The 22,298-nt window shown below is 39.5% G+C and overlaps 1 protein-coding gene across 1 annotated transcript in view; it reads left to right on the top strand.

The window, feature by feature from the left end:
- The first annotated feature begins 2,058 nt into the window (after positions 1 to 2,058).
- The window catches only part of Haus6 (HAUS augmin like complex subunit 6), a 41,028-nt gene continuing 20,788 nt past the window's right edge, over positions 2,059 to 22,298 (top strand). Inside the window, exons 1-11 of the mRNA XM_038333582.1 lie at positions 2,059 to 2,392; positions 4,211 to 4,306; positions 5,737 to 5,815; positions 7,497 to 7,629; positions 10,456 to 10,600; positions 11,760 to 11,825; positions 12,262 to 12,310; positions 13,758 to 13,928; positions 17,064 to 17,257; positions 18,311 to 18,437; positions 19,727 to 19,829. Of these exons, the coding sequence (XP_038189510.1) occupies positions 2,277 to 2,392; positions 4,211 to 4,306; positions 5,737 to 5,815; positions 7,497 to 7,629; positions 10,456 to 10,600; positions 11,760 to 11,825; positions 12,262 to 12,310; positions 13,758 to 13,928; positions 17,064 to 17,257; positions 18,311 to 18,437; positions 19,727 to 19,829 (1,279 nt within the window). The 5' untranslated portion in view covers positions 2,059 to 2,276. The remainder of the gene's footprint in view (positions 2,393 to 4,210; positions 4,307 to 5,736; positions 5,816 to 7,496; positions 7,630 to 10,455; positions 10,601 to 11,759; positions 11,826 to 12,261; positions 12,311 to 13,757; positions 13,929 to 17,063; positions 17,258 to 18,310; positions 18,438 to 19,726; positions 19,830 to 22,298) is intronic.

Consider the following 22,298-nt stretch of genomic DNA (forward strand, 5'->3'; position numbering starts at 1 on the left):
GGGAAGGAGAGAGGAAGGGAGGGGAGCAAATTAAAATATATAGCTCAATAAAAATAATAAAAAATTTAAAATAATGAAAATAACAGTATAAAAAAGAAGAAGCTTCTTTGGGCCTATGACAGCACATAATAGGGCAAGACAGGAATTCTAAGCACATAGAGGAGGAGACAGTAGGCAGAGTCAAAGAAACACCATGTAGCCTCCAGAGGAGAAAGACACCTGCATGCTGGTACCTGTAAATCATGAGCCTTGTGGCAAAATATAAAATAAAAAATGGGTTAATTTAAGATGGAGGAGCTAGCTTAAGCTATTGGCCAATCAGTATTGCAATTAATACAGTTTCTGTGTGGTTATTTCAGGTCTGGGAGGCCAGGAAACGAACGAGCAGTCTCTGCCTACATCCTGGCATGTTTAGGTGTCTTTATAATGGTTATATATATGATTATATGGCCTTCTAAGTCACATTGTTCAGAGGATATAATTTACAAAAGGTTAAAAGATCAAGACAAGTTTAAAAATTAAGTAAAAACTAGTGCTGGTTTACTTATTTTTCTTATCTTGAAAAATTTGTTGTGTTGCTTGGCTTTAGTCCCAGAACTCTGAAGGTAGGGACATGAGGATCAGAGTCTTAGGCCACCCTCTGCTGTACAGTGAATGTGAGATCATCCTATGCCACAGGAGAATCTGTACCAAGACGTGAAAAACCTCCAGCAAAATTCTTTTGGCAAATGAAATTGTGAAGTAGTTTTCTGAAGTGCATTCTTTATATCTAAGGGGGACAAAAGAATATTAATGTAGTTAAACTCCAGGTCATAATCGTGCTAGTTTAAAGTAATTATATGTTTAATCCCAGCACTTGGGAGGCATAGGCAGGCAGATCTCTGTGAGTTCGAGGCCACCCTGTTTACAAGAGCTAGTTCTAGAACAGAACAGACTCCAAAAACCTGTCTCGAAAAACAAAAAAAAAAAAAAAAAAAAAAAGAAAGAAAGAAAGGGAGAGGTAGTGGTACACACCTTTTACCTTTTACCCCAGCACTCGGGAGGCAGAGACACTGGATGTCTGTGAGTTCAAGGCCTGCCTCGTCTACAGAGTTAGTTCCAGGACAGCCAGGGCCACACAGAGAAAAACCCTGTCTTAAAAAACTCACAAAAAGCCAGACAGTGTGTTATGGTCCGAGAAGCCCCCAAAGATGACCAACAGCCACATATACAATAATAAGAGTGCTTTATTAATTTCAACATTGCGGTGACACTTGGCGACCCCTTAAGATGGGATTCCCTTTTAAGGGAAGTTAGGGGAATTCCAGTGAGGAGGGATTAATCTCGGACTGATTCATGGTAGAAAGATTAGTATGGGCTGATCGGTCGAAGGTCCCAGTAGTTAGGGACCTTCGAGCGCCAGAGTGGGAAAGCCATCTTTAGTTATCAGGAGACTGGGGACACCTCCTAAGCCAGCAAATGGGCTTTGGGGACCTGCTGAGCCAGCAGAAGGCTTTGGTTTCTCTGAGGACTGTCTGTTTAGGTCTGTCCCATTTTAGTGACCAGACACTCAGGCTTAGATTTCTGTCAGGCTACTAGGAGAGCTTGGTCTGCGGTGGCGCATGCCTTTAATCACAGAAATTGGGAGGTAGAGGTAGGTGGATCTCAGTGCAGCCTGGTCTACAAAGAGTTCCAGGACAGTCAGGACTGTTAAATAGAGAAACCCAACCATCCAACAAAAAACTAAAGAAAAAGATGATTTGTTCAGGGCCGTACACTTGTGTTACTCACAAACGGCTTAATGCAGCCTTTACCGAACTAAAAGCAATCACAACCTTGCAACAGGAACCTTAAATAAATAAATAAAACTCTCAAGAATCCGGAACTGATATCTTGTGTTCTCAGCAAAATACCTGTTACCCAGGAGCAGGTTGCTCGCCACGCAGTGTTCTGTGGGGCTTGTAGTTTTCTCAGTCGGAGACAGGGACGCATTGCATGGCGGGAGATAGAGTCCTCTAAGGAAGACCAGCCCCGGAAGTCTTGCGGCGCAGGCGCACTGTCCTCTTCGCAAGCGCGGGAGTATCGGTTTGGGGGCAGCGCTGTACTCGCCGGCTCGGTTTCCCGGGCGCGTTTGGCCTTTTGTGCTGTTATGGCTACCGGCCTGGAGGTAGCGGGCGACCGCAGCGGAGGGGCTACCGTCCTCGCGGGCTGCCTGTAGGAGGGGTGCAAGGGTCCTCACGGGTCGCCGCGGCCTTCGCTTTCCTCCGTTTCACGCCGTCGCAGTGTCTACCGAGAGGATGAATTCGGCTTTCGAGAAGCGTCACCTCTGGATGTACCTGCAGGCGCTGGGCTTGGATCCGAGCTGGGTCGCCGCCGTGGGCGGGAAGATGTTGTCTCAAGCGCACCTCGGAGAGTAAGGAGACCCGGCGGCGGCGCGGTCCTGGGTGGCCCGTCACTGGCGGCAAAGCTCCGCGGCTGCCGGCCTGTGGCGGCGCCGTTCGGCACCAGTGCAGGGATGCGGGGAGGGCCTCAGGGTTGTCCTACACGGCCTTTATGGGCTGCAGCTGGTGGGAAGCGCGGGGGAACTTGCATGCAACGCCTTTTAAGTAGTTAGCTATGGGTTTAATTTCGAATCGGGGGAACCAAAACATGTTACAGTGTTACAGCTAGCAAAAAAAAAAAAAGTGGCCATATTAAGATGAAAATCAAACGACGCTACCCTTTCTTTTGCCGTTTCTGTTATTGTGACTCAGAAGGAAATACTTTGTTTTTATTTGTGTACTCCCGACCTGGGGCTTCTTACACTTCTGGTTTCAGACCCCTTTTCCGCTTTGGAGTTTTTTTTTTTAATGATTTGTTTCTTGAGACAGTGTCTTACTCTGCCCAGCTGGCCTTGTGCTTGTGGTTATCCTCTTGAACCTAGGTCTTCTGGGAGAGTAATCGGCTGACCTCGAACTCAGAGAGACCGCCTGCCTCTGTCTCTTGAGTGCTGGAATTTAAAGGCGTTGTTTTCTCAGTCTTTAAAAATATGTGTTTCAGTATGGAGTCAGTTCTCTTCTGCCACCGTGTGGGTCCCAGGGATAGAACTCTGGTAGTCAGGCTTGGTGGCCAGCACCTTTACCTGCTGAGCCACCTAAACAAAGCACTACATATGCTAATAGTAGTAACTCCTAAACAGCTATCAAATCGAACTTAATTACAACTTTGAGGGCTAATATTGTGTCACATTTACTTAAAAACAATATATTTTATTCACATATACAGCAAACTTTTTTGTTTGTAATTCTATGAATTCGTAGTTTGTGTGGACAAGTATTTGTGTAACCTCTGTTCTTATAAATTTGAACATGCTGAGCTAACCTAGTTGTTCCAGTCCAAGGTGTTTGTTTCAAAGGCTTCATTTTGAAAGCCTCATGAGTTTTGTTAGCGAGTGCAATAGAGGGGAAGCAGAGTTGCATAGTTATCCCCGTTTGAATAAATTGACAGGTGGAGGTGATATATGTGTTCAGTCTGCAGCTACTTGTTGAGTGCAGTGTCCCACTGGGATATTTTTGGGAAGGGGCATTTTTTTTAAGCATCTCTAGATTGAAGTTTTGTGTGTATAATGAGGACAGTCAAATTTTTAAAATAATACATCTTAAGAAAATAGTATAGTACTTTGAAGAATTCAGGATAAATTGCTCCATGTAGAAGTGATAAAATAGTGTCTGACAAATACCGAGTTCTCAAAAGTGTTGGCTGCTGTTACTGCTACTCAGTAGATGGCAGCCAGTGCCATCTTCATCATGTCAAGGCGTCTTTTCCTGTTAATTAGCTTTCCCGGCTCTTTATGTTTAATATTTCATAGCAGCAAAGCAAGTGCTAGTTTCCTATTTGGATATCTATTTGTATAATCTGAAAATAAAAGCTCGTTTTTATTTTTCCAGACAGGGTTTCTCTATGTAATAGTCCTAGCTGTCCTGGAACTCTCTGTGTAGATCAGCCTAGCCTTGAACTCACAGAGATCCTCCTGCCTCTGCCTCAAGTGCTGGTTTTAAAGGCGTGCGCCACCACCACCTGGCTGTATGTTTTTTCTTAATGGAGTATAAAGTGAACCTGAAAGAGAAAGATGAATTCGCCTTGACCTCTTGAAGAGAATGAACAATACCAGTTTGAGTGCAATGCTCAGACAGTGTGATGCTACATAGCTTTATTAATCATTTATCTTTGCTTCTTTCATTTTAAACCACAGGAACATGTTTGACAAACTGAACCGTGACGCCTTTCATATAGTTTCTTATTTTTTGTTTCGAACTCTGGATGAGTCTCTTGCCAAAGACGTTTTCAGGTAGGAAAAATTATTTCATCTTCTCTTTTAGTCATTCTCAGATTTGAAAATAGACTTCCAACTTCCATTATCTTGTTTTAAATAAATGTGATAAAATTCTGGTGTGAGCCTTAGAAATGTAGTACTTAACCTTTTTATAGCTGAGTGAGGATTTGGGGGTGTGCATGCTTATATTAAAAGTTGCATACTTCGTATAGATTTTGTTCTTAACATTTGTTCCTGCTGTTCTTAATGTTCTTAATGGGGATTGAGACAGGGTCTCACTATATCACTCTGGCTAGCCTGGAATTCACTGTGTATACTGTGTAGCCCTGGCTGTCCTGAAACTCACTCTAGACCAGGCTGGCTTCTAACTCACAGAGATCTGCCTGTCTCTGCCTCCCAGTCCTGGGATTACAAGTGTGTGTCACCATGCCTGGCTAAAGCCTTTTAATCCTATCATATGTGAACCGGTGGGCTCATTCTTAGTTCAGCCACCACTAGGGGTTTCAAATTAAAATAATTTTTTTTTCTGATTTGTTTCCCCTGATTAAAAACTTTGTTGTAGAACACACAGTTCTGAAAACTTCTGTTTTAGAACATGTAAAGAGAGATATAAGCGTCATTCCTAACCCCACTAAGCCGAGAACATCACTGTTAACATTCTAGCCTTTTAGTCCTGTTTCCTGTACGTGTTTTATTTTCTTTTCTTTTGTACTAGGGATAGAGTTTGCAACCCTGTGCTAGGCATGCACTCTCCTACTGAGTTATAACCTCAGTGTTGGCTTTCCTCCCCGGAATAGAAAACATGTTGTAAAAGTACAGCTTGATTCTTTTTTTTTGGTGGGGGAGGGGGACTCTTTATGTAGCCCTGGTTGTCCTAGTACTCCCAGAGATCCTCCTGCTTTTGCCTCCCTACTGCAGGCATTAAAGGCATACACTACCACATTGGACTAAAAGCTTGATTCTTTCAGTAAGCATTTATATAATAAATAAATTAATAAATAAATAATTAATTAATAAATACTTGGGTAAAAAAGATAATCAAAGGAGTACTAGGTAAATTGTAAGGTTATTATTTTTTTGTTTTTAATGAATAGGATCTCATTGTTATCCCTGGCCAGCTGATACTCTATGTAGATTTTAACTCAGAGCTCCACATGCCTTTCCTCCCCAATTCTAGGATTAAAGGCTTGCACCAAGACTGGCTTATTTTTTGGCAAATCTCTATAATATGTAGTTATTTATAATAAACTGAACTCAACCCAGAAATATTGACCTAAGAAAAAAAGAACTATTTTCTCAGTATTTTTAGTTGAGTCAAAGAACATTAGTTAAATTCATTTTGCTTTAATGTTTCTACTGTGGGGAATAATTTTCATGTCTTTTAAATTTTGCTAAGTTTGATTTTTGGAAGGGTTCATTAATCTACTGCTTTATCTGTTTTTAAGAGATTGCTGGCCTCCATTTGACCAAAAACATGACATGGAATTCCGGAAACATTGCTGTGAATGGTTAAAAGAAATTTCTGTAAGTATTTTCTTTGTAAGGTAGAGGATGCAGTCTTGAAGGTTCAGATGTGCCTGTAACTCCAGTGCTTGAGAGGCAGGAGGCGCCATCAAAGTTCAAGGCCAGCCTGGGTCTTTGTGGTGGGCACCAGGCTAGCCATGGTGACATGGTGAGACTGCCTTACAAAAATAAGCAATAATAACCACAACAAAAATCCCTTAAGGCTGAGGATATAGCTCAGCAGGTCACTTTCCTAGCATGTGTAAGCCCTCTGTTCCCTCAACAGCACTGTAACTTAACCATCCAAACCAAACCTAGAACAACAAAACAGGCTGCTTAATTACATTATTCTTTTTGTAAAAATGAAACCTTGGTGTGTGTGTGTGTGTGTGTGTGTGTGTATGTCTGTATAGGCCAGAGGTTGATTTTGGATGTCTAACTTAATCGTATTTTTTTATTTATTGAAACTGGATATCTTTCCTGTCTCCCCCCCCCCCCCCCCGGTTTCTCTTTCTCTTTTTTTTTGTGTGGGGGGGTGGTCTTTGTGTAGCCCTGGCTGATGTAGAACTTATTCTTTAGACCAGACTGGCCTTGAACTTAAAGATCTGCCCTAGCCAAAGCTGGTTCCCTTGCTGAACTTGGAGCTTGTCCCTTACTGCTGGTCTTGCTGGCCAGCTTGCCACCGTAAATAATGTTTCTGTCTTCCAGAGTTCTGAGATTACAGACATATGCTATAGTTTGGCTTCTTTTTTCATTCTGGGAATTTTATCTACTGAGCTATCTCTCTTAAGCCCTAAAGTGAAAGATTTTATTGTGTAACTCTGGCTGGCCTGGAACTATGTAGCTGGTCTTAAGCTCATAGAGATCTGTATACCTGTATCCGCCTGGGTGCTCAGGTTAAAGGCCTTTATTTCTCTCCCTACCTAGGACTGGGGTTATGTGTGTAACACTGTACCCAGCCTATTCAGGTTTTAAAAATGGTAGGAGAGTGGGTAGGAGTATTTATATTCTCTTTCTTTCTTTCTTTCTTTCTTTCTTTCTTTCTTTCTTTCTTTCTTTCTTTCTTTCTTCCTTCCTTCCTTGCTTCCTTCCTTCCTTCCTTCCTTCCTTCCTTCCTTCCTTTCCCCCCCCCCCCCCTTTTTTTTTTTGGTGTTTTAAGGCAGGGTTTCTCTGTATCAGCCATGGCTGTCCTAGAACTAGCTCTTGTAGACCAGGTGGGCCTTGAACTCACAAAGATCCACCTGTCTCTCTGCCTTCCGAGCACTGGGATTAAAGGTGTGCACTATCACCACCTGGCTGCTTTGCTTTCTGACTTTTCTCTGTTCCACTATGGAAATTGATCTTTTAAGCCACTGTGCCATGAAGGGGGTGTGTTGATGGTTTACTGTCCTACCGTGAGGAGCTCATGTGTGGCCCACTGCAAGATTATCACCTTTAAAAAAATAGAGTGATGGGCTGGAGGAATGGCTCAGTGGTTCCAGAGAACGCAGGTTCGATTACATGGCAGATCACAAGCCCCAGTAAACTGCAGTTCTAGGGTATCTGATGCCCACTTCTGACCTTAGCTCCCAGTGCCTGTACCTGGTATACAGACATACATGCAGGCAAAATACCCAGACAAATAAAATAATAAAATTAAGAAAAATAATGATTAAAAATGTGACAGTTATTGTTGGTTGAATCGTCTCATATCTTTTCTTAGGCTGAATGTGGAAGAAGTTTTCCTCAGGTTGTTGGCTCACTGTTTCTTTCTCCTGGTGGTCCTAAGTTTATTCATCTGATGTATCATTTTGCAAGATATGTTGCAATCAAATATATTAAAATACAATCTAATGGTAAGTTTACTTATACTTTTCTTTATTCTTGAATTGCTATTGTTCATAATTTTAAAATCAAGATCAAATTAAACCATTTGTCTGAAAAAGCAAATGGTTAGTTAATATTTTACTCATCTATGGTTGGAAATTTCATAATGAATTTGTTAATATTTGTGTTACTTTATTATGTTTTGGTGCAGGGATTGGGACACATTTTCCATAGGAAAGCTAGATAAGTATTTTAGGTTTTATGGACCACTTAATTTTTTTTTTTTCGAGACAGGGTTTCTCTGCAGCTTTAGAGCCTGTCCTGGAGCTAGCTCTTGTAGACCAGGCTGGTCTTGAACTCACAGAGATCCGCTTGCCTCTGCCTCCTGAGTGCTGGGATTAAAGGTATGTGCCATCACCGCCCGGCTGGACCACTTAATTTTGGTTTTTTACAACCTTTTAGAAATACAGGAACCGCCAGCATGGTAGCACATGCGTATAATCCTAGCACTTGGAGGTAGAGGCAGGGTGAACAGACGTGTAAGCTAACCTGTGCTAAGTTGTAAGTTCCAGGCAAACCTGCACCACCTAGTGAGAATCTGCCTTTTAAAATATTGTAGAAATCCATACCTTGCTTGGCTTAAAGATAACCACTGAGACAAATCAGGCCTCTAGTCCAGTGTGCTGAATATTGTTAGCAGTTTAGTTCAGTTACCGGCATTGGCTGATAATTTCTATTTCAAAATTTTTTTGATTCATTAGCTCATAAAAATCAAATAAATGATTTCTTAGAGCTAAATAAAAATGAATAGTATTTGTATTTATTAGCTATGGTGTTGTTTTATTTTGGTCATAAAGTATGGACAGGTATAAGGCAAAAGTGTTGAAGTGTTAAATCCTGCCTGTCTTCTGGTTTTCTGACATGACTCATTTTGAATAGTCATTTAGTATACTCTATTAAAAATCAGAATATGAGAACTCACCCTGTTTTTTTAAACTTTGATGTTCTCTCTCTCTCTCTCTCTCTCTCTCTGTGTGTGTGTGTGTGTGTCTCTCTCTCTCTCTGTGTGGTTTTTTTTTTTTTTTTTTTTCCTTCTTTTTTTGGTGATAGGACCTCTCTACCTAACTCTGGCTTTCATGGAACTCACTATAGATCAGGCTGGCCTCAAACTCAGAGATCCCTGCCTCTGCCTCCTAAGTGCTGGGACTAGCGTATATGACCAGACTTGGCAATTTTGTTGTTTTCAGTTGTATAAACAACAGTTTAATCAGTAATACTAGCCTTTGTCTCCCTTCTACTGGGATTACAGACATGTGCCACTTGGACCAACAATTTTTTTTTTTTGTTAAAAAAAAAGAAAATCAAACCAGACTGGAGAGATGGCTCAGCTGTTAAAGGCTAGACCAACATTCCTATATATATATATGGAAAGCAAGCATGTGCACACACACACATACACTTAAATAATAAATAGATCTAGGAATGGTGATTTATGCCTGTAATCTAAATTCTAGAAGACTGAGGTAGGAGGATTTCAAGTTGAGGGCTAACTTAGGCTGCATAGTGAGTTTAGGCCTCCTTCATGGGTTACATGGGAGACCAAGTTTGGTGTGCTAACACTTGGGAGACTGAGCCAGGAATATTGCTAATTTGAGGTCAACCTGGGGCTACAATGTAAATTCCAGGCCGGTTTGGGCTCATAGTGAGAATGCCTAAAAAACACTATTCAAACCAAATAAAAAATGAACGAAGCTCATAAATGTGACTATAGCCCTGGTTTTGGATTTTTTTTTCACTTGGAAATCATTGGGTGTCAGTTGATAGACCTTTCTTCTTTCTTTTTTAGATCTCCTTTTTAATTAAACTGAACAAATCACCCTAATTTGTTTACGTAACCGACAGCTGAGAAACATTTGGCTAACCTTTAAAAGAGCAATGCTGCAACCCAAACTTTATGAGTATGCATTTACTGCTCTTTCCAGGTGTGATGTTTCCAAACATCTGTGAGCATGCTTTACACATATTTATATACTTTAAATCTAATGCGATCTTAGCATTGTGCCTCTTTTTCTGTAAATAGGTAATTTATTCCAATTATATGTAATGCAAGCTGTTTTATATAAAATATGTATGTTTGGATTTTTCATTGTTTTGTTTGGAATAACCCTGGCTGGCCTTAATCTTGCTCTGTGATCTCCTGATCTTTTCCTCCTACCTCCCAAGTACCAGGATCATAGGTGTGTACCACCATACTCAGCTAAGTATTTGGATTTAATAAGAATTTATTTTGTATTTGGGTTTCTGAATATAACTTCTGATTTAAAGTAAGTTTAGTCAAGATTTTGAATGTCGAGGTGACTTCTGAATTCAGTGAACTGATTTTCTTTAAATAATTAGACATTGTGGAGGTTTCTGCACAGCTTGTTGGGATGTGGATATGTTGTGTTTGTTTGTTTGTTGTTCGAGACAGGGTTTCCTTGTGTAACAGTCCTGGCTGTCTTGCCTGGGACTCATTTTGTAGTCCAGGTTGGCCTTGAGCGCACAGAGATCCGCCTGCCTTTGCCTCCTGAATGCTGGGATTAAAGGCGTACATCACCACCTTTCACCTGGTAAGTTTTAAGTGCAGTGTGGAGACCCCGCTTGGGAGAATATCCTTATTTTTTATTATTAATCTCTTTACAGTAGGTTTTATAGATAAAAGCCTGACCTCTGATACGTTTGTATGGATTCTTCTTCATTGATCATCAGTAACAAAGTGAAAAGTTGCTTACAAAATGGCACAGTTTTTTTTCCTCCCTTTGTTTTATTGAAAAAACAAGCTCATGGTGATGTCTGCAATCTTGTCTTCCTTATAGATTCTCTACGTTTTGCAGAAACATTTAATGCAAAGCAACAGGATATGCACAAGTGCATTGCCAGATGCCACGTAGCACGTAACAGATTTTTACAAATTTTGCAAAGAGAACATTATGTTACCCAAAAATACCAGGAAAATGCACAGTAAGTCATATTTTAAAGTTAGTAAATAGTTTTCTTTTTAAAAAAATACCAATATAAACAAGCCTAGACATGATCTGTGCCTATTTCAAATTCTTGATTACTAGATATTGCATTTTAGTTACACAATTTTTGAAATATTTTTGTTTTATGTGTTTGGCTGCTTTGCTTGCACGTATGTCTGTACATCACATGTACCTGCTGCCCACAGAGGCCAGAAGAGGGAGTTATAGACAGTTGTGAGCCACTATGTGGATCTAGGAGGTGAACCGAGTCCTTGAAGGGCAGCAGGTGTTCTCATCTGCTTAGCCATCTCTGGTCATGGAGTTGTAGTTTTAAGTTCTAATCGTGCTGTTCATTCTGTAAATTCTTCCATGTTTCTGTTCTGTGTTTAATGTTTATTTCATAGTTTGAGTAGATATTTTGTACCTACCAACAAGTCCTCCATATAAGTCATTTTATAGCACATTAACACATTCACTCATTCACTCATTGTTACTTGAGCCTTGCCATATAGACTATGTTTCTTGCCATATGAACTGTGTTTCTCTTCTACATCCGAGGGTTGACATGTGGCATACTCTAGTTTATAGTACTTATTTACTGTATGTGTGTTTATCTGCTCAACAAATTCTTTTTTCTGTGCACTGGTGTCACAGCATGAAATGAGACAGGCAAGACTGTCACAGAATAGTTTTGTCTTTTTACTTTTACATGTAAAAATAAACATGTATTGTTTGTATACTCCGTATTGTGCAAGTAGAAGTCAGAGGACAACTTTTGAGTTGAGTCTCACCTTCTGCTGTATGGTTTTGGGGATTGAACTCAGGATGTCAGGCTTGGAGTCAAGTGCTTTTCCCCATTGAATCATCTTGCCGGTCTCTTTAGATTTTATTATTTTTTTTTTTTTTTTGAGGTTGAAGATTTATTCAGGGAGTTATAAAGGGGGAAGGTGAGAGGGGGGGGGAAACAGGGGGGAAGGGGGAAGCAGAGAAGTGGGGAGAGAGGCAGAAGCGAAGCTGCCTCTCCAAGAGGAAGATGGAAAAGAGCAGATTTTATTATTAAAACATTGCAGTAAAGATAAGAATAAAGAAAGCAAACAAGTGGCTCATGCCAGTTCATTACAATGAAAATGTTCTTTTCTGTTTTTTTTTTCTTGCAGTTTGTCTATTAAGCAAGTACGAAATTTGAGATCAGAATACATGGCCCTACAAAATCAAATTAAAAGGCAAGTGACTTTTAGAGCTGGAATTTACCTTACACAGAGTTTAGATCTTGAATTATGAGTGATAAACTACTAAAAATAGAAATAGAGTAAATATCATTAGCCAGTTGATGTTAGAACTAGAGCATGGTTTTCCCTCTCACTTTAATAAAGGTCTTAAAAATGACTGCATTGAACTTGAGTTCTTTTGTTTTTGAGACATGTCTGTTCTGGGACTGTAGATCAGGCTAGCCTTGAACTCAGATTTGTCTGCCTCTGCCTACGAGCATTAGGATTGCAGGGATGCACCACCACACCCACCTGAGAGCTTCATTATTGTTGTTGTTGTTATTTTTTAACTGAAATGCCTGTTTGTAGATTTGCAGACCAGTTTTCTTGGATGTGAAATTACCATGTGAATTTTTTAATGACTAATTTGTTTGTTTAATTTTTTTATTAGAATGAACCCCTCTGATGACCAGAGTAATATACAAGAGAAAATTCAAAAGGTGAGATACATTTTTTAAATAGCAGGATATGTTTACTGTGAAAGTTTCTATAGGGCATTAATGTTAGCATTTTTCTAGATCAGTATATTTCAGAGACCTGACAATGTAATTCCAAATGAGAAGCAGCAACAAAGAACATATATAACAACTTCAGTTTTTTTAAAAATATAATTTATGTATATACATATCCACACATGGGGAGATAACAATGTTAATAATGGGGCATTGGTGGAAAGATTTTGTTTTCTGTGTTCTAAGTTTTCTGTAATGAACCTTTAGCATATGAAGGCAAATGTTACTTTAAAAAGAGCAGGAGACATGGCTCAGTGGCTGCTCTTCTGGAGGACCCAGGTTTGGTTTCTAGCACCCATATAGCCCCTCTCAGTCACCTGTAACTCCTGGGAGATCTGATGTCCTTTTCTGGCCTTAACTAGCAGTGGATGAATCTGGCATACATACATACATGCAGGCTGAACATCAGATACATAAAATAATAATAATAAAATGTTAAAAGACAGGAAACTTTATTTTAAAAAACACCTCATTGCTTTCAAAGGAAACTAAGCTCATAATGTGTACACTTACCTTACCTTCACTCTGAAAAAAATGGGAGTGTTTCTCATTTGCTTTTGTGAGTTTTTTTTTTTTCAGATTGAATCCTGCTTATTTACTTTATCTTTCATTTCTCTCTCTCTTTTTGAGACAGGGTCTGGATACATAGCCCTGGCTGTCTTGGAAGTCAGTCCAGCTAGCCTAGATCTCACAGAGCTCTGTCTGCCTCGCCATTGGGTGGTTGGCTTAAAGGTGTGTGCAACCACCACATCCAGCATTTGTTTTCTTCCTTTTTGAGCTTGCCATATGTAATACAATTTTAGAATGGTAGTATAAAGATTTCTTAAGTTTGTTTGAAAATTAAATAAGCTGTATTTTCCCTAAGAAATTCTTTAAGTCAGCCCTGGTGGCACAAGTCTTTAATCCTAGCACTCGAGAAGCAGAGGCAGGCTGATCTCTGAGTTGGAGGCATGGTCTAATCTAGTTCTTTGCCAGCCAAAGTTACATAGTGAGAACCTGTTTCAAGTCCCTTCCTCCCAAAAAACATGTTTTTAAGCCCTTTTAGAGATATCAGTGCTTTAAACAGTTAGAATGCCATCACATAATTTTCTTTTCAGCTGTATTTCTTTTTGTTAGAAGGGGTGAACAAATATTTATGCCAGCGTTTTCTTAGAGTACATATATGTTATTTGTTTGTTTGTTCATTATGTATATATTGTTCTGTCTACATGTATGTACCAGATCTCATTAAGATGGTTGTGAGCCACCATGTGTTTGCTGGGAATTGAACTTAGGATATGTCTAAGAGCAACTCTTAACCTCTGAGCCATCTCTCCAACCTCCTAGAGTACATACATGTTATGTGTGGATTTCTTACTTTGTTTTGTTTTCAAAGGTTCGGTCTTTGTGGACTTTAGTGAATGAGACACTCCTGTTTTTGGAAAAGGAGAGAGAAGTTGTTAGTTCACTCTTCAGTGTTGATAACCAGTGTGTTTTGGATGGAACTAATGTTACTGTTAATATACCAAGACTCTTACTTGACAGAATCGAGGAGCAGATGTGTCAGGTAAACTTTGCTGTTAAGGAAATGTGTTAAAACAGTGTCACTACTTTATATTTCCTGTCAACTCTGCTTTCCCACTGCCTCCAGCATTTGTGTTCTTTATCATCTCTAGTGAAGCCTTCATAGAGGTCCTGCCAAAGGTATGTGTATTTGGATCTATTGCTTTCGTTATCTCTTCGTCATTGTACAGTTTTGTGTAGCATGGAGAGCTTAAGATTGCTTAGTATGAAAATAGTACTGTTTTGGTTCTTTACATTTTTGTGTGTGTGTGTACATGTACACACATTCACACACATTTACACGTGTGTATTTGGTGGTCAGAGGACAACGTATTCTCTTCTTCATTTGTGTCCTGAGGTTGAACTCAGCTTGACAGTATTGGTGTCAATGTCTTTATCCCCTGAGCCATTTCACCTCCCTCTGAATTAGTTCTTTATAAATTCCCCCTTCCTCAGCCTCATCAGTGCTGGGCTTGTAGGCCCCACCAAGCCCAGCTCTCTTTTTGTTGTTGATTTAAGATGGGATCTGCTATGTAGCCCTGGTAAGTCTCGAACTGGATTTGTAGACCAGGTCTGTTTCTGTCTTCCAAGTGCTGGGGTTAAAGGTGTGCATCACTATGCTTGGTTTCCAGGTGACCTTTTATAAAGTCTGTATGCTCTGTCTTTTTCCTTTTTTCTCTTAAACTCATCTATATTTATCTTTAAGCAGAATGTGACTTGGGCACTCTCTTTTCTTTTTTTTTTTTTTTTTTTTCTCATGGTTTATTTTTTTTTATATTTAAAAATTTCCATCTCCTTCCCTCCTCCTCCCCCCTCCCTCAAGGGCACTCTCTTTTCATTCACAAGCTTTGCTGAGTTACTTTGCAAGTCTTAGGAAGGGTTTTGTTCTTCAGTAATTTGGAAAACAAGCAGTGGGGGAAATTTGTGGTAGGTTCTCTCTCTGTAGTCCTGCCTATCCTGAAACTTGCTATGTAGACCATGCTGGCCTCAGACTCACAGAGATCTGTCTGCCTTTGTTTGACTCCTGAGTGCTGGGATTAAAGGTGTGCACCACCATGCCTAGCCTCCCCCCCCACACATACATACACACATACATATACATACACACACACACACACACACACACAGTTTTCTTTCTGACACTACAGATTTACCTACATTTTTCTTAACAGCGCCATGACTTCAACAGCTTCCTTCCTATCAATAATTTTATTTTTGTCTTTTTTTTCCTAAAGTCTTATTGTGTGTGTCTGACTGGCTTGGAACTAGCATTGTAGACCAGGTTGGCCTTGAACATATAGGGCTCCACTTACCTTTGCTTTTTTGAATGCTGGGATTAAAGACATGCACCACAGCTTCTGGTCCCTGTACAATATTACTAAACTTTTATTTCTAATCTTTCTTCTTTAGCCAAAGTACCACCCATCTATCATTTATGTGTTTGTCTTTATATGGAACATTTTAATTGTATGACTTACTTATTCTTTCCTTAGTAAGTACAGTATCTACCACCTATTTGGTATTGATTGTGGTATATAGAAGTTACATGGATAAAATATTTTGTGAAGAGATTTCACTTTAGGGTGCAATATATGTGCATCAAATTCATATACTCTAGATGTATAAATTCAAATTTCTATATGGTGTAGGCAGGTATCAGAAAAGACATTAAGGTCGGGTGGTGGTGGTGCATGCCTTTAATCCCAGCACTCTGGAGGCAGAGGCAGGTGGATCTCTGTAAGTTTGAGATCAGCCTGGTCTACAAGAACGAGTTTCAGGACAGGCACCAAAGCTACAGAGAAACCCTGTGTTCAAAAACAAAACAGAAAACAACAAAAAGAAAAGATATTAATTATGTTAAGAACACAGATAAGGCAGGAAGTGGTCATGTCTTTAGAGAAAATCACTATTAATTTTTTTTTTGAGGTAGGGTCTCACTGTGTAACTCTGGTTAGCTTAGAAGTCATACCAGGCTGGCCTCAAATTCATAGAGATCCATCTGCCCCTGCTTCCTGAGTGTTGGAATTAAAGGTGTGTAACACCATGCCTGACTTCCACCTTGTTTTTTTGAGACAGGGTCTCTCACTGAGACCAGGGACTCACGGATTAGGCTGGCTGTGCAGTGAGTTCTAGGGATCTTCCTGTCTTCATTGCATTGCTGGATTACAAGTACTTGCCACCAAACCCACTTTTTTTGTGGGCAATAGGGACCTCATACTTGGATGGCGAACACTAAAAAGACTAAATTCTTTCTCCAGCCTCATTTTTTTCCCTTTTTCTGTCTGTGTTTCTTTTCTTGCTTTTGTGTATGTGCATGCACTTTTGTGTGTGTATGAGTGCTCTCAGGTACGTGAGCACATGGAAGCCAGAGGACAATTTCAGGTGTCTTGTTTTTCAGGTGATAATCCACTCTTTTTTTTTCTTTTTTCTTACTGACCTGCAACTCAAGTAAGCTGGGCTAGCTGACATTTTTGCAATTTTTGTTAAAATAAGTTTGTTAGTTGAAAGGCAGAGACAGGCAGATCTCTGGGTGCAGAGCCAGCTTGGTTGACATAGTGAGTTCTAACCCAGCTGGGCTACATAGTAAGAACCTGTCTCAAAGAAAAAAAATTGTGATCCCTTTTGCAAATTTGCTTTCTCATTAGACTTTTTATAAAAAAATGAGTTATTTTACTTTTTATGTGAATGAGTGTGTGTGAACTCACATACGTGTACATGTGTACACACTGCATGTGCACTTGGTGCTCAAAAATGCCAGAAGAGGGGGGCATTTGGTTCCCTGGACCTAGAGGTAGAGACAATCGTAAGCTGCCATGTGGGTGCTGGGAACTGAACTCGAGTCCCGCTAGAGCACCAGTTGATCCAATTGATCTTAACTACTGAGCCCTCTTTCCAGCCCCTCTATTTTTCTTTCCATCTGTTTGATTTTATTTTCTGCTAGATTTTAGCTTTTTGCATGGTATAAAAATGTGTGAATTCTTTGACAATTTCTATTGGATTGAAATTATTTCCACGGTTCTGTTTGGGTGGTGATCAATTTATCCCTTAAGGTATGATATTATAGTAAAAAGCATAAATATGTAAGTATTGCCAAAAGAACCTACAGATCTTTGCTTTTTTTTCCCTTCTAAATCTTTAGTTGCAGATGGGAAATGTTTATGAGGCTGGAAAGTTGAACCTCTTAACCATTATTCAGTTGTTAAATGAAGTCTTGAAAATAATGAAATATGAACATTGTAAGGTTGACCAAGCAAGACTGATAATAGACCTTCACTACCTTGAAAAAGAAGCCAAATTACAGAGGGAAAGATTATCAGATATGAAACATACGAGGTACATAGAAAATTTTTTTGTTATTTTATTATGGGGTGGGTAGGGTGGTTGGGTTGGGTGGTTTTTTCAGCAGAAATTGTGTATAATTCTTCAGCTTTGGCATATAAGTTAAATATTGGTATTTGGGCCCGAGACATGTCTTAGCAGTTAAGAACACTTCCAGATGTCCTGTGTTAAATTTCCAGCAACCACATGGTGGCTCATAACCATGTGTAATGAGATCTGGTGCCCTCTTCTGCCCTGCAGGCAGACATGTAGACAAAACACTGTATGTATAATCTTAAAAAAAAGAAAAGAAATACTGGTATTCAGGAGTCTTATGTAAGGAATTTCCAAAAAGATATGTGAAGTAAAGGGACAAGAAATGTAGTTTTTATTTTTATTTTTGGAATAAATTATTTGCCTTATGATAATTCTTTTTGTTTTTGAGACAGTCTCACTTTTTAGGCCTGATTGGCTTATAACTCACTATGTAGAACAGGTTAACCTTGAACTCATACATGGTGGCACACAGCTATAATCATAGTACTTGGGAGGCCGAGGCATGAAGATTGTGAGTTTGGGGCCATCCTACTCTATATATAGTGAGTTCCTCTGAAAATTGAGCATGAGAAAAGTTCTTCATTTGAGTTGGAAGATCATAAGCTTGGCTCCCTGTAGGAGTTGATGGAGTGGGAGTGGAATTCAAAGTGAAGATTAGAGCTGGGGAAAATAATGCCCTGTGGCAAAAGCCTGTAATCCCAGCATTTGGAGGCCCAGGCAGGAGGTTGTGGAGTTCAGGAACATCTTCTGTTAAGTAGCCTAGGCCAGTCTACTGTGTGTGACCCAGTCTCAAAAAGTTTGTTTTTAAAATAAGTGGAGTATGGTTGCTTTTTTGTTTTAAAATGAGAAAAAAAATATTTTAAATTCTGAAGAGTCACTTGTAAGAGTTAATTTAATTTATATGTAGTTTAATGGTTAATTTTTTATATTCTCTTCCTTAATACTATTTTCTTAAATTGTGCTATATTTTTATTTGTTCTTCAAATACAGTTATTTCTTATGATATCATAGGCATAAAATAAAAGAGAACGTCACTGCAATAAGACATTCTGTCCTTGAAAAGGAAAGAAAATGGCATCAGAAGTGGAAAGAATTTCTTGGTCTGTCTCCTTTCAGTCTAATTAAAGGCGGGTCTTCAGTAAGTACTGTAGATTTGTGTTTTGGGGAAGAGTTTAATTTTGGCAATTCTCTGTCTTTAAGGTTTAACAGTCCTTTAATTTATGTTACAGTAACTTAGAAATGTGTGTGTATGTGTATTTATTGTGTTTACATTGAAGTTGAAAGTTTTTTTTAATAATTGTATATAATTATTATATGTTTGATGGAGCTGGGGCAACACATATGTGCCATGGTGCACATACAGAGGGCACGGGTGACTTTATGGTGTCAGTTCTTCCCATCCCTTTATGCTTGTGTTCCTGGAATGGAAGTCAGGCCCTTAGGGTGTCTGACAAGTGCTTTTACCTGTAGCTGTCTCATCAGTCCAAGTTATTATTTTTTTTGAGATAATTTCATGTATCTTCGGTTGGCCTTAAACTTGCTGTGTGATGATGAATATGACCCAGTGATCCTCCTGCATCTGCTCCCAAATGCTAGAATTATAAGCCTGCACCATTATTCTCCGTTCAGTGGTTTTCTTTTAGAGACAGGTATCTTGTGCAGATATGTATCCTAGGCTGATCTGGAGCACTTGTCGCCTAAGCTGTTTATTACATGCTAGGATTATAGGTGTGTGTTACTGTGCAGTTCAAATGTTTTAATTAATTTGTATAATTTTTTCTAAGTACATAATAGTTCTTCATCAAGCTACAGTTATTTATAGTTACTCATTTTAAATTCAGAGGGTTAAAATACTATTAAATAAAATTTGAAACTTGTTTATACAAATAGTATATTGTTTGATTTAAAAAAAATGTTTGCAGGGGTGGGAGAGATGGTCTATCCTTAAGCCTACTGTTTTGAGTCCTAGCACCCATGTGGTGGCTCATACCAGCTAAAACTCCAATCTTAGGGCGTCTGATGCCCTCTTCTGGCTTCTGTGGGCAACAGGCACACACATGGTGCTCATACATGCAGGCAAAATGTCCATACTCAAAACTAAAAAAAAAAAAAGTAGTCGCAGGATAAAAGTTTGGTAATTCGGGCTGGAGAGATGGCTCAGAGGTTAAGAGCATTGCCTGCTCTTCCAAAGGTCCTGAGTTCAATTCCCAGTAACCACATGGTGGCTCACAACCATCTCTAACGGGGTCTAGTGCCCTCTTCTGGCCTACAGGCATACACACAGACAGAATATTGTATACATAATTATTTAAAAAAAAAAGTTTGGTAATTCATTGTTAGGAGGAAAAATCTATTCGTAGATGAACTTAGCTTTGTCATTGTGGTTATTTGTGAGAGTGTTTAATATTGTGAATTCTGTATTTTAAGGCTGTGGATCTTTTGCCTCCCATGTCTCCTCTTTCGTTTGATCCTGTGTCAGAGGAAGTATATGAGAAGAGTGTACTTTTAAAGTATCCTGCTTCACTTCCAGGTTGGTGAGCTCCCTCCAGTCGCCTTTAAAGACAGTGTCTCATTGGTAAAGCATTGCCTGACCTGGCACATACTGTGTAGACCAGGCTGGCCTGGAACTTGGAGCGGTCCTCTTACCTCTGCCCTGAGTGCTGGGAGTATACCTGTTCACCACTGAACTTGGTTTATTTTTCATTGTTCATAATAGTTATTTATATTTTTAAAGAACTTGGTTTATTTTTCATTGTTCATAATAGTTATTTATATTTTTAAAGTAATTTTTACATTTATTTGCATGTGTATGTACACTCAACAGTGCTTGTGTTGAGGTCGCAGAACAACCGGGTTCTCTCTTTTTACCATGTGAGACCCCAGGATCAAATTCAGATCCTGGGTAACGTTTCTTTACCCCTTAAGCCATCTTGCCTGCTCTCCAATTATTTTTACTGTGAAATGTACGTAAAATTTCTGTTTTGGTGGCAAAAATGTCATGAAAAAAGATAGAATCGTATCATTTGTAAAACATGTATGTTTCAGCCTATGTGAAGATTGGGATTAAGGTGTGAGACACTAAACCTGGTGTTTTATTCAGTACTGAACAGTAGTTAGCCTGGATTTAGAATCTGGGTTGACAGATTATCTTTAGGACTTTGATGGTAAAATCTGGTTTCCTGCTTTCTGCTACAGCTGACACATTGACTGTCTCGTTGTTCATTTGTGCACAATTAGGTTACAATTTATGGTTGCTTATAAGGCTTTACTTTTTATATTATGCAGATTAGTTGGGACATGCCTAAATGTAGGTTTGTTTTTATATGTTTGGGTTGTGTATGTGTATAATCTAGAAGCTCATTATTTTCCAAGTTCAAGAAATTGTTTTCCTGTGTCTTCTCTAATATTGCCTGTCTTTCATTCTTAAAAAGATTTTATATGTGTGTGTTTATATGTTTGCATATATGTGTGCAAGCATGTGCACGAGGGTACCCATGGAGAACAGAAGAGGTGTCACATTCCTGTGAGCTAGACTTAAGACATTTTTGAGCTGCCTGATGTGGGTGTTGGGAGCCAAACTCTGGTTCTGTAAGAGCAATAAGTACTTGAACTTTTCATTGGGACCTTTGGCTCTTCTATAATGACACAGACTTACTATTATGAAGCTCAACTGATATATTAGGCTTGTTTCTAACTAGTTCTTAAAACTTAACGTATTTTTATTAATATATTTGCTGCCACATAGCTTGTGGCTGTTACTTCTCCTGCATGCTTGCTTGTTCTCTCTCCATATCTCTGCACTTTTTCTTCCTAAGCATCCTTTTTGCCTGGAAATCCTGCGTAGCTATTGGCTGTTCAGCTTCTTATTAAACCAGTCAGAGTAACATATCTTTACACCGTGTAACCAAATATCTTTCAACAAGCTGGGTGGAGTTGGTGCACGCCTTTAATCCCAACACTTAGGAGGCATAGGCAGGCGGATCTCTGGGAGTTTGAGGCTAGCCTGGGCTACAGAGCAAGTTCTAGGACAGGCTCCAAGGCTTGCAGGGAAATCCTGTCTTGAAAAACCAACTGCTGAGCCATCTCCATCTTTCACTTTTAAATCCTTTCCTTATGGAATTCTGTCTTAGGGTTTCTGTTGCTGTAAAGAGACACCAGGGCCATGGCAACTCTCGTAAAGGAAAACATTTAATGGGGTGGCTTACAGTCCATTATGGTGGTACATGAAGGCATGCAAACAGACATGGTGCTCCATCCAGCTCAGAGGCCTACATCTCCAGCCGCAGGCAACAGGAAGTGATCTGACTCGTGACTTAAGCATAGGAGACCTTAAAGCCCACCTCCAACAAGGCTGTACCTACTCCAACAAAGCCACATCTCCTACTAGTACCATTCCCTTTGGGGGTCATCCTCTTTCAAATACCTTCAAAATCCTATTAGGATTCTGTTTTGTCATTGTTTCTGCTCATTTTGTTTTAGGCCATGTCTCTAATATGTGCCCCAGGCTAGCTTCAAAGTTGAGATTCTTGTGCCTCAATCTCTCAGATGTTGAGATTAGAAGTATGTACCTCCACTTGTGGCTAGGACATCTAATTCTGTCTTTCATCTCTGTTAACATTTGCATATACAAATTATTCTTTTTTTCCCCCCATACAGAGTTTCTTTTGTATAGTCCTGGCTGTCCTGGAACTTACTCTGTAGACCAGGCTGGTCTCAAATTTACAGATTCATCTGCCTTTGCCTCCTGAGTGGGATTAAATGTGTGTACTACCACCACCCAGCAAGTTGTTTGCTTCTTGTTGAAATACTTGGTTGCAGTTTTACCTTTAGTGGGTCTCTCCACATGAGAAGTCCATGTCGGCATAGAACTCTATGTAGCATAAGCTAATCTTGAGCTCAGCTTTCTTCTTAAACATAATTTATTTTTATTTTATACGCATTGGTATTTTTCTTGCCTGTTTTTCAGTGTGAGGGTGTCAGAAGCTCTGGAACTGGAGTT

The sequence above is a fragment of the Arvicola amphibius genome, chromosome 6, assembly GCF_903992535.2.
Source record: "Arvicola amphibius chromosome 6, mArvAmp1.2, whole genome shotgun sequence".
In the NCBI taxonomy this organism is placed as follows: domain Eukaryota; kingdom Metazoa; phylum Chordata; class Mammalia; order Rodentia; family Cricetidae; genus Arvicola; species Arvicola amphibius.